This window comes from Heloderma suspectum, chromosome 6 (genome assembly GCF_057233095.1).
Source record: "Heloderma suspectum isolate Gila_16-S chromosome 6, 16-S_ref, whole genome shotgun sequence".
NCBI lineage: Eukaryota > Metazoa > Chordata > Lepidosauria > Squamata > Helodermatidae > Heloderma > Heloderma suspectum.
In genome coordinates, this window is record NC_139463.1 from 78331489 (window position 1) to 78344541 (window position 13053).

Below are 13053 nucleotides of genomic sequence, written 5' to 3' on the forward strand. Positions count from 1 at the left end.
ACTTAGGGCCACCATTGCACACAACAATCAACTTAGGAAAAAGAAGAGCCCCCATCTCGTGTTAAAATGGAGGCCGCAAAGGAGGATGGGTGGAGGAAGGATGCGTGCGACACAGGCCTGGACAAGAGTGGAAGGGTCACTGAGCCCTCCCAGGGATCACACGGCCCAGCTCGCTTGGGCGAGTGGCTGTGGTGGTTGCTGGAGTGCCAAGCGAGCCTGGATCTGGATGCAATGGCCTCAGTCCATCCCTTGTTATGAGCCCAGTAAAAGTTGGTAAAGATGGAGAGCAAGTTGAAAGGATGCCAAGACTTCATAAGAGAAGATGGCATATGCTCAGGAAGAAGGATGGAGAGAGAGAAGAGCTGTGTATGCAGGGAGGCTGACTGGGAATCAGGGTGGCTAAAAGAAGAGAGAAAGTGTAGGCAAAGTCAGCACACTAGTGCTGAAATCCAGTCACCTGAGGAGACCATGGATGGTGAGGCTTGTCAGTGAAGGAAGGAAACGGAGAGGGGAGTAACATGTCTGGGACAAAACCTTACAAGGGACACAGGAGAAGGAAGGAATGTGGGCTGACAGCAGCAGGGAAGTGCGCAGGAGAAAAAACCTGGATTGCAGTGGGCAGGGAGGGATGTCAGGTTTCAAGATGTCAAGGGATGTCAAGACAAGATGTGCAGTAGAGAGAGAAAACACACACAGCACCCTCGGCCACCTCACAGGGATTAGGTAAGCTCAAAAATGCCACCAAAGGAAATTCAAAATTCTGCCTCAGAAGAGTGGAAGCCTCACCACAGTTGATGCGGTTGCCACCTACAGTAGCTGTGCAATAAACCAAAAACCCTGAGAAAAAAAGGAAGAACCTGTGCTACAACCCCTGCCAACACTGAGCCCTATCTGTGAGAAATTGTTGGAGAATTTCTCCTCCCCTAGGAGAAATTTGGTGAAATTGTCCCCCCAATTTCTCTGCCCACAAATAGGCTGGAGAATTTGGAGAGGCCATTTGTGCACAGCTCTGTTCAGGACTACGCCTCACAAATGGGCTATGACTGTGGCATTCTGCGACTCGTCTGCATTGTACGATGCTAAGATATATGACCATGGTAGGGAGGAGACTGTCCCGGTGATTGGATGAGCTAAGCGAATATCATGGTGGGCGGAGCGGGTGGATAGACTGCCATTGGCTGAGAGAGGAGGGCAAGGCGGGACTTCAGCATGAAGCAAAGACCGAGAGCCAGGAGCGCCAGGGTATGTAGTCAGAAGCTAGAGAGGTGAGGACAATGCAAGTTCATGTACTGATTGACTTGAGATAGCCAGTCAGATCTCGGCTCAGGCCTCTGAGCTCTCACCTTTGCTTCTTCTTTTGCAGATCTGCTTCAGTATCTGTGCACATATCTGCATGGAAGGTGAATAATTCAGCACTGAATGGGACAGGAACGTATTCTGGATCTACGCCCAAGCCGCTGAAGCATTCCCGACGGAAAGCATAGCTCTCACTGCAACATCGGCAGACTTGTTTGTTTATGTGGTGTTCTTCATGTCGCAGACATATGGCTCCTAGCACTAAATCCGTCTAGAGGGAGAGATATGGGGGGAGAGAGGGAGAGGAAATGTACTGGCAGTTGAACTGGAAAAAGCATACTCCTCTATTTAGGGTGTATTAGGGGTGTACGAAACCCCGCTTACCTGGCTCCGCCGGGTTCTGCTGGGGGGAGGAAGCACTCCATCCCTCCCCCCGGAATCCTTGCCGGCCAGCTCCGCTATGTGGGGATTCCGTGGAGCCACCGGCTGGCTCAGCCAGCAGCTGGACATCCGGCTGCTGGCTAGCAGGGATGCAAATGGCGGCTGCCATAGCCGCCGCCGTTTGCGTCCCTGTATTCAGCCGTGATAGCCTACATAAAGACTTACGTAGCCTATCACATCTGGGTTAAAAAAAAATACGCATACGCAAATGGCGGCGGCTATGGCCGCCACCATTTGCGTTCCTTATCTTTGGCCATCTTAGTCTATGTAAATATTGACGTAGGCTATGACGGCGAAAATAAGGGGGAACGCAAATAGCGTAGCAGTTACTATTTGCGTTCCCCTTTGTTTTCACCATCTTAAGTCTACGTAAATATTTACATAGACTAAGACGGCCAAAAATAAGGAACGCAAATGGCGGCGGCCTTAGCCGCCGCCATTTGCGTACGCATTTTTTTTAAAAAAAAACCCGGACGTGATAGGATACATAAGTCTTTATGTAGCCTATCATGAATGGGGGGGGGGGGAAGACTGCAAATGGTGGTGGCAGCGGTGGCAGCCGTTCGGAAGACCTGCCGCCGCCGCCACCGCAGCCGCCGCTAGAGCCGCCGCCATCCGGAACATCTGCCACAGGTAAGTCTCATGCCGGGGGGGATCCGCGGGGGATGGGGGGGTGGCAGGCCGTTCTGCCACGGAGTTCGGGGGGCTGAATCCACTGGCATTCGGCCTCGCTGCGATCCACGGCGGAATTCTCTGACATCCCTAGGATGTATGAGAATTTCGCTCACTTTGAAAAACACCTGAACATGACTCTCACAACCCCAAATGCTAGCACATTTGCTAATGCAGACACTTTGCTCAGGAAAAGCTAACACATTCTCAATCTTGCAATTGCATCCACAAAATTCATACTTCAAAAAACACACACTTTGAAATGTGCACTGTTTAAAAAGGGCGTGGTGTCATGATTTGATCAACGTAGTCAAAGTGTGCATTTGTGCGTCTATTTTTTTAAAAAAGTAAGCACTCTCCCTGTTTTGTTTTGTTTTTTTTAATAGATGCTTGCACTTCGGTATGACTACGAAGTGTAACGGAGCATCAAGGTGGGAAATGGAGAACATTGACAGCTTTGAACATCACCGGTTCTCCCATCCCTACCCCTTTCACATGCATTGACACTATTTTCTGATCTCCTAACATTTCAAGTCATACTTTTTAACAGATACTAAAAGGTTGATCAGTAGCCTAGTAGTGTTTAATTTATTTTAACGCTATCAAAACACAATGACAATTAAATTAAAACAAGTGGGTTACCCGTGAACACATTTCACAGAGAAAAATCAAATCTAACAAAAGGTTTAACTTAACTATTTGAGTTTTTTGAAACATTTCAAGTGTTACATCACTTTCTATGCACAAAACCTCCTTAAATACAATTCTCTTGGTGTAAACTCCAGGGTAGGGATGTTGTGGGCATTCGGCTGGGGCTCGAGGTCTGGCGAGAAATTATCGACTCAGCACCCCTGACACCAGTCTGCAGATCTCCATGCTGATTCAGGGATAACCAACTAACTCCCAACTTTGAAATATATATATATATATATATATATATATATATATATATATATATATAAATATATATATATATATATATATGTGTGTGTGTGTGTGTGTGTGTGTGTGAGAGAGAGAGAGAGAGAGAGAGAGAGAGATAGTACAAAAATACTGTGGGCATCCACAAATGCGATGTTATACTGAGGAAGGTTCACCAACACATCTCCAAGTTCCCATGAGTGGGAGAGCTAATGCAAGGAGCGATGTTCAGCCTGTCCTAGATGGGATAGCATGTCCTCTGAGGGACCAGACGTAGAATATGGGTGGGCAGGCTGCTGGAAGTCAAGTTTCAGCAGAGACCATCCACTGTTTTTGCCCATTTTTGGATAGTAGTCAGCCATGGCCCTGCCAGGAGAAACCAGGTCTGGCCGCTGTCATCCATGCTTTGGTCACATACAGGTTAGGTTATTGTATTCTGCTTGGTATTGGAGGGACTGTTGTTGGGGTCTCTTATTCAGAGCATGTTACTTGGGAATTAGTTGGGGTATCTTGGATTTTGGTTTCTTTCTTTGCTCAGTTCAAAATGTGTCTCATCATGTTTAAAGCCATAACCAGTGAAAGACCTTCCTCTGGGTCCAGATTAACTAATGGCATGATTACTTCCATATGATTGTACTTGCCTGCTGAGACCTTCAGAGGAGATTATGTTCTGTGTCCAAACATTGTCTGAGGTTAGGATAGTCAGTACACGGGACAGGCCTTATAAGTGGTGGCATCTAAGCTGAGGAGCCCATATGATCCTTTCCCATTATACCCTGAGGCATCATGTAAAGACTGCCCTCTTTAACAGAATTGTTATGGCAATTGCTTTCCCCCTAGATGGGTTTCTGAAGGCTGACTTGTTATTTTGACATTTTTCTATTCATGTTGGTTGTTCTTATATTACTGATGTCGGACTTGGGCTACATATTATCAATAATGCTTTGATTTAATTTCTTGTGGGGTTCCCTAGCTGAAATGCTGCACATGAATGTTAAAATAAAATGTAGATAAGGAAGGAGGTACTCTAGGGGGTGGGGTGGATAGAGGGAAGTACATGTGTGGAATTCTCTCCCCATTAAGATCAGGTGGGCTCCTATTGTCAAGTGTTTCTGCTGACAACGTAAGACATGGTGGTTTCCCCAGGTACTTTCCTGACTGCTAGCATTGCCAGCTACCCCTTGTTATTCTAAATGACATATTTTACTTTTGTATGATTGTACTGATTGGAAGAGGGAGCAATCGTATTGGGATAGGTGGGCGCCTCCGAGCCTGGGGGTGACCGCCTATCCAATGTAGGGCAGGAGCAGCATGGAGAGGATCTTCCCCTCTGCACTTCAGCTGCCCTGCATTCGTGACTAGGCAACGGATTTCACCACTCTAGCCGGAGGAAGTCAGAGCAGGGGGTGCGGGGTGGTGGCCAGATGATAGATAGGATGTTTCGTATTGGCATTTCCGCCCGGCCCACCCCCAGGAAGGCCCCGCCACCAGGAACGCCCCATTTTCATCACTCCTCGCTGCTCTTCCGAGGGCGGAATGCAGGGCCGAACTGCACTGACAGCGAGTCAGCGTGGGAGGGGGTGGGGGTCGGCTCTCTGGGAACCGACCTCGAAGAGTGGGTCTAGCCACTGACTAGCAGCCATAGCATTGTGCCCTTAATTGTGTTTTGTTATGATTTTATTGTTTTAACCACTTTGGGATTTCTTTTACTGCAAAACAGCACGTAAGTTTTTTTAAAAAATAGATAAATAACATGAAAGAGAAAATACTCACCTCTTCCTCAGCACATGGCAGTCTGTGCGCATCATCCAGACTGCAGCATTTGGCAGCAATCCCAACAAGTTGCTTTGTGTACTTGTGCAGTTCCTCAAATGATAGCTGGGGTGCTCTCTGGGAGTAAGTGACAAGGAGCCTGCAATAGCAATGGACCAGCAGATTCCAGTTAGGGAGGGTATGGGGTGAGATCTTCAGCTGCTGAGTGAAAGAGCTTCAGCTACTGGCCAGTACAGGAATTGAATAAACAAATAAATAAAATCCTCAGCTACTGAGGATTTGCTGTAGTGCTCAAAGAGCCTGAGAATAATTGAATTGGCTTTCACAAAGTGGGGGCTGAGCTCAGAGAGATTCAGAAAAAGTGAAGCCTCTGATTATGGAAATGACATAGGGATGTCAGAGAATTCCGCCACGGATCTCAGAAAGGCTGAATGCCGGTGCATTCGGCCCTCTGAAATCCATGGCGGAACAAAGCCCGCCACCCCCCCACGAAAGGCGCATGAAACAGAGGAGCACTTACCTGTTGCTGTTCGCGCTGGTTTGCGAATGGCGACCATGTCTGCGGCCGCCATTCACTTCCTCATTATACCCGTGATAGGCTACGTAAATAATTATGTAGCCTATCACAGCTAACGCAGGGATGCCATTTGCATCCCTGCGGAGGCCATGATAGGCTATGTAAGTATTACGTAGCCTATCGCGGCAAAAAAAAAAAGGGAACGCAAATGGCGGCCGCCGTAGCCGCCACCATATGTGCCCGCTGTTTTTCTCTTTTTCTTTTTTGCCATGATGGACTATGTAAATACAAATGAGGCCCATGGATCTTCAGTCCAAGAGCTCTTTTCCTCACCACAATGTCTAATGTCTTTGCCTCCTCAAACACACACCTCACTCCTCCTTACCCTGAGCTTGTGACACAGCAAGCAGAACTTCACATACCTTAGCTGATGCTGGATAAAGAGCTGAGTAAGTATTAGGGCAGATCTGCACCAGCCTAAAAACCTGTATTTGAAATGGGGTTTCTGCTTCCGTTTTAAATGCAGGATCACAACCAATTCCCTTTACATGCACTTCCTTTCCCCCCTACCCTTCCCCCCTCCTTGTCCCCATATCTGAGTCTTCCATTATCTTTCATTGATCTCACTCCTCTTCTTCCAGCTTTAACTCTTTTGATGGAGGAAACTAATGCGGACACAATGGGGTAATGTGATTGCTCATTATCTGCAATCTATTTAAAACAGAACAAAGGGCATTTAGTGCAGGAGACACCCTGGAGAGTAATGGCAGGGTCATGGCATCATGTAAAGAACCCACAAACCTCTGTGAAGGAGCAATCTCAATCACAGGAAGCTCATTGTGAAGGAGCCCTTAGAAACAGCCATTATCTTTCTTTGACACAACATCCTCCTGCATTCTGAATTAAGAGTCATACCAAATTCAGGGGGTTAAGCCCACTGCTTCCTTCAAAGATACCAAAATAACTTGAAACAATATTAAAACTGGATTCACAGTTGCAGCCAAAATTCTCCACCAGACTAATGAACAGTGAAACTGAGACCATGTTGCTGACTGTGCTTGTGGTGAGGACTGAAATGCTGATAACAGTTCAGGAGAAGCTTGGGAAAAAAGCGTCATATATACAATAATTTTCAGAAGGATTTTGGATCAGCCCTATAATAGTGGTATGACTATGCTTTGATTTATTTTTTTAAAATCTGATCAATTAACATCGCTGCCTCCAGTTTTCATTAAAATGATTGAGCTCATTGAACATCTGCCCCTTCTAGACAAGTAGACTCTCACAAGAATAACATACTCATTTTGGAAGAGGTAGTCTTTCAACTGAGAATGGAGATCACAGTTTCTCTTCACCACAGCTAGGGTTTCGGCAATGTGTGCTTTGAGTGCATCTTCCTGGGGAAAAAAAAGTGATTTGTTGTTAAATATCTGCATGAAAAGGAGACAAGCTAACAGGAGAAAAGCTACAAGAAGAAATATAAAGTGCTTTGGGAGGAAGCTTGAACTGGCTTTATACTATCCCTCTTCAGAGAAATACATGACATTTATCATGTGCAATAAGGCTTGCTTTTTTGAAGGAGATGCTCATCAAGGCTGAAGAAGGCCATTCATTTTAAAGAAAGCTCAAGATGGGATTGCAGGATATCATTTCCCACAATCTCAGCGGCAAGTCAAGGAGATTGTTCTTGGGTGGGGTGGGGGGGAATGTTGTGGCAAGACTGTTGTTAGGTGAGCAAGGGTTTTATTATACACATTAAACACAGATATACTGTTACTGAAAGCTGGGGAAACAGATACGATAGAAGGAAATATTTGCTGGCCAGGGCCGGTACCCCTAGCTATCTGTCCCTTGGAATCATCCCTCCATGATTTATGCACACATTTCTTTCATCGCCTTGTCGTCTCTGTCCACATCAGTTTGCAAGTATCTGAGGAACAATGATTTGAGCAGATCAATGATGTAACACAATATTTCTTGTGCCTGGCCTGGGGGGTGAAATGGAGAATTTCCTTACCTCACCAACCATTGTGCTTCAAGATCACTCTGAATCTAGAATGCACAATTGCTTTCCTAAAATATCCATTGTATGAACTTAAGAAATGACGGGCATTGAAGGCTTGCTTTCCCAGATGTCACAGTTGGATTGAACTGGACCTGTATGTCCAGAATCCTCCAGAGTAGACTCCTAATTATGAGAGTGCACTCTCTTGCCTCACACCTCACAGCCAACATGTAGAGGCAAGAAAGAGCTGCAGTTGAGTGCTACAGCATGAACTTTGCTCTTGGTGTAGCGGCAAATTCAGAAGTGCAGGTTCCCTTCATGACAGTCACAGCCACGCCCCCTCACAGCCATGCCCCCCTCTAAGATTGTACAACCTTGTGAGATATACAGCCTCCAAAAACAGTTCAGCTGAGAAATAAAGCAGGGGTATTTCAATTGGACATCTGAGAAAAAATGTGGGGGAGTTAAAATCTTACTCACTCACTCACTCACTCACTCACTCACTCAAACTCAAACGTTATAAGTTTCCAAAAGCTGATACTCTGAAGTTTCACCCTCTCAACTCAGCCCTCATGGACAGAGCCCTTCTCATTTAAGCAGCCCCCTTGTACACTTCCTAAGCGCCCCAACATTACCCATTAGCCTTCCCTAAGCTCTTTCATTGTATCTCCCCACTTCCCCTCCAAAAAATACATCCACACATACAGCTGGATTGAAACACACACACACACACACACACACACACACACACACACACACACACTGGTTTAGTGGTAAATTTGGAAATGCAGGAGCTCATTGCGACAGTCTTCAAGGGCAGTCCCAAAATTTTAGGTAGCTGTGGCAATCCATGTCAACAAACCCATTCATCTTCACCAGGAGCACGTCTTTGGAAAAGCGAATAGGTCTTAAATGCCCACTCCAGACCAGGTTATCCCAAACACTTTGCATTCCAACATGGAACAATATATTGCTGCTTGGAAAATTCACTCCCCCCACCGCTACAGTGTGGATCACAGCTAAGCTCAGAGGGAACAGGGAATTCTGAGGGGGTTGGCGGATGACATCAGAGTCCCTGCTAATGATGAAAAGGTCCTGGGGCTGCGTCCCTGTGAGCCCTGCCTCCACTACACCACTGAACTTTGCATAGGAAAAGTGCCCAGTTCAATTCCCAACATCTCCAGGTAGGACTGGGAAAGACTCATGTATGAAACTCTGGGCTACTGCTGCCAGTCAGAGTACACATTACAGAGCTAGCTGGACCTCTGAATGGAGCATCTGTAAAATACAAGTGTACAGCATGTTTTGATCGATTAAAAAACAAAACAAAAACATTTTATGCTGTTAACAAGAGTCCCCAGAGTAGCTTATATAAAAGAAGAAAGGACATAACTAAAATTAACCCCTTAAAATCAAAAGGAGCAGAGTTGCTTTCCATCTTTTATTACAAACCATTCCAAGCCAAGTGGAATAAAAATATTTTTGCATCTGCCTAAAACCCACCAGGGATGTGTCTAGTTTCACATCATTTGGGAGAGAATTCTGTAATTGGGTTGATGTCACAGCAAAGGTCCTGTTTCATTGCCCTAGCAACTGGACCCCTTTGGTGGTGGACAAAGAAAAGGGCCTCCACAGGTGATGTCAACCTATGAACATGTTTATGTGGGAGGACATGGTTTTGCAGAGTTTTATAAGTGAGCACCAGCATGTTAGATTTAGTCTGGAAGTGAATCAGAATCCAGTGCACCTGACATAAGACCAGTGTAATGTGTGCTTAAAAGCGTACACTGGTCCGACTTGCACGTTTTGCGCTATCTGTGGTTTTGAAACACCTTTCAAGGGCAACCCCACTTAGGGCATTTTACAGCATTTTCATACCTCTGTCATGCCGCATTTGACTATCTGGGTAAAAACAACATCAACACACACACACCCAGCACTGCCCCCCCCCCCCAACAAAACAACAACAACAAAAGAGTCATCTCCCTTTCGGAATGGGTGATGAATCCATTTCAGTTCAGTTTGATAAGAATTTACAAAAATTCTCAAAGTTCTCCATATTTGGGATAAAAAGACTCTGATTCACACACACACACACATATCATGGGAGAAACTGAAACAAGCAGATTCATCCATCCAGGGCAATGAGTTCATAGCTCTTAAAAGCCTGGATTTAAATCAATTTCAAGTTCGCGTTTATTGAGGTTGTGCTTCTTTTCGCTTTTTTGCGATGCTCCTCATCTTTAAGAGCTCTATGGCAGGCAAGGACTCTCCATGATGAGGACAGCTTCACCTATTGAAGTGGGTTGGTATAGATGGATGAGAATTTTGCTTTCGTTCATTTTTGGTAACTAAGGTAAAGAATATCATCTGAGAATGCTTGCAGGTGAATCACTATCACTCTCTCAAGCATCTTAATTGAAAATTCATGACATCCATATTCAGGAGAGAACGGACTTGAGATTTTCAAAATGTGAATACTGGGAAAAGTGAAAACTGACACATTTGGCGCACCCGCCCTGTCCACCTCCAGCTTGTAGGTGAAATTGAGAATTTTCATTCCTTACTGGTCATAGTTCATAAAGATCACTCAGATCTAGAATTCACCCTCCCTTTCCTGACCCATCCAGTCTTTGACCATAGCCAATGACTGACAATGAAGGCTTGATTTCACAGAGGTCAGAATTTGTACTATATCTTCAAAATGCTCAAACATAAACACCTCCTGAAGATGAGGCTGTGCTTCATTGCCTATCAGCAGGAATCAGCCAGCCTACACACAGGGGGAAGATGGAAATGGAAGCAAAGAAAGACTGTAGCTCTGTGGTAGAGGAAATCTTTTGCATGCAAAGGAACCTGCTTCAATCCATGGCATTTCCAGGTAGGGCTGGGAAAGACTCCTATCTGAAATTCTTGCAATCCACCACCAGTCGCAGTAGACATGACTGTACAAGACTAACCTCTGAGATGTGTATTTCATGTCCTTCTGTAAGATCATTATTCTGAGCATTCCCCCATCCCTGCACTAAGCGAATCTGTTTACCATGGCTGAGGTCAGGAAAACAGTCACAATAAGGAGGTAAAGGTAAAGGTGTCCCCAACCAGTCGTGTCCGACTCTAGGGTGCGGTGCTCATCCCCGTTTCTAAGCCGAAGAGCCAGCGCTGTCCGAAGACGCTTCTGTGGTCATGTGGCCGGCATGATTGAACACCAAGGTGCACGGAACGCTGCTACCTTTCCCGCCAAGGCAGTACCTATTTATCTACTTGCAATTTCTTGCTTTCGAACTGCTAGGTTGGCAGAAGCTGGGACTGAAGACGGGAGCTCACTCCGTCACGCAGCACTCGGGTCTCGAACTGCTGACCTGCCGACCTTCCAGTCTGCAGTTCAGCGTCTTAACCACTAAGCCACTGCGGCCCCCCACAATAAGGAGACCAAGATACAAATAAGCAGGAGCATTGTTAGGCCTGGACCTGTGGGGCCCCAGCCTCAAATCTTTTCTGCCAGGGACCTAGATCTATTAAACAGAGCCCTGAGTGTCCATTGGGGCCAGTAGAATGTTGCCACCGAGGGGGCAATTTTCAAGGGGAGGGGGTTGCACTTGCTGAGGGAAGGGTTAAGGTTAAAGCTCCCCTTCCCACATGCTGCAGCATATTCTCTTGCATTGCAGCTGAGCTTAGAAACACACCAACACATTGGGGGGGGGGATAATCTGGGTCAGGCTGCAAATTATTTGAGGAATGTATTTTGTTTGAGATTATCTGAATGATAAATCCATTTGCCTCCTGTGAAATCAAAATAAATCCTAGTAACTATTTCTAAATTTGCACAGATAGTTATCAATTGTCAGATCCAGAGTTTTGGCACATTTCCTTGGGACTGGGCCCCAAAATCTTCTAAGTCCTTAGCAATGTCCATGGAAATTGCTGACTAGGCATTGCAAAGCAGGGCAGGTCCCAAAAACGGGCAGGGATTTGGGGCAGCAGACCTGTTTTATTTGTGTGTTGCATTTGCTTTTTCACAATATCTAGTTCCATCTTCAGATAGATTGTTGATAATGATCTGTTATTTGATTGTTATTTCAAAACAACAAAAAGACAACTTACCCCTCCAGGAAGGCACGTCTCAGGATGCTCAGTCGAGCAGCACTTCTCCAGAAAATCCTCATATCCTTTGGCAAGTCTCAGCAGCAGCTGTACTGACAACTCTGTGTGTCTCCTTGAGTATTCATACAGAAACCTGCAACCCAGGAAAGATTTCATCAAGGGACAAGAAGAACAAGAACACAACAATATTTCTGTGACCCACTCAGAGAGCTTCAGCTATGGGGCAGTCTAGAAATATAATACATGAAATGACATGTTTAAAGTGTTCAATGCACTTGAAATGCATTATCTCAGTAATCCTTAGGACAACCCTGCAAGGTGGGCCATATAATCCATATATTGCGACCACAGAGAGTTTCATGAGCTGCGAACCAAAACCAGGGCCAGATGTTCAACATCCCTCTCCATAAAGGATGGGAGACTTTATAAAATGCTAACTCCTCAAGCATTCCACACACACACCCTGATGCACACACAATCCCATCATCCCAATGAGATCAACTAAAGAGAGAGAGAGAGATTCCTCTGTCTGCATCCCATTCGAATTGAACTCACAAAGTTTCCATCCAAGCAAAAGTTTCTGCTTTGCAGACACAGGCCCCAACCCACCTCAGGTTAGTTATATTGTATGCCCCACTGATATCAAGGAAGTATAAATTAAGTCACAATGAGCTTGTCCCATTATTTTTCATGAGAGTTGAAGGACAGATTAATTTAGATGGATTGGGATTGACAGGTTTCCTGTTGTGCCTGATGAACTGATATGGTGAAATAAGCTTCACCCAGACTGAGGAGAGATTAACTGTATAAACCTCCCCAGGCCTTAAGATCTGAAGAAGTTGCCTTGCCATTCATCCTACTGAAGTGAGAGTTTAAGAGTGCAGACACCCAGTTTTGTGGAAGAGCCACAAATTACAATACATATACACTAGATGTGATCACTACTTGCTTTTTGTGATATTGTTTATTCGTTGGGGCAAGATGATGTTTTGTCCTTGCTGGCTCATTTATTAAATCTTATTATATTTAATTTTTGCACATCAGCCCTAGGCAGTTTTGGAAAGATGATTCCTAAATACAGCACACAATAATAATATCCAAGTTCAACAAACACAATGAACATAGGGATCAGGTAGGACTCCAAGTCTATCAACTGGTAACCCTCTGTGGTGAGTGACCTGAGGTCATAGGGGGAAGGAAGGAAGGAAGGAAGGAAGGAAGGAAGGGAGGGGAAGGTGTCTCTCCCAGGACCCATCATGACTTCCCTCTGTTGGCAGTCCATTGGTCATTCCTAATCTCACCTGGTGATTGGATGTTTTGTCAT

General features: G+C 45.4%; 1 protein-coding gene across 2 annotated transcripts in view; it reads right to left on the minus strand.

Moving 5' to 3' along the window:
• LOC146341314 (albumin-like) overlaps nucleotides 1-13053 on the minus strand; it is a 36184-nt gene that overhangs the window by 4629 nt on the left and 18502 nt on the right. For both annotated transcript variants that reach the window (XM_084807190.1, XM_084807191.1), the window contains exons 9-12: nucleotides 11730-11862; nucleotides 6920-7017; nucleotides 5104-5242; nucleotides 1344-1567 (exon numbers count right to left, since the gene is read on the minus strand). In XM_084807190.1, coding sequence (XP_084663316.1) covers nucleotides 1344-1567; nucleotides 5104-5242; nucleotides 6920-7017; nucleotides 11730-11862 — 594 coding nt within the window. The remainder of the gene's footprint in view (nucleotides 1-1343; nucleotides 1568-5103; nucleotides 5243-6919; nucleotides 7018-11729; nucleotides 11863-13053) is intronic.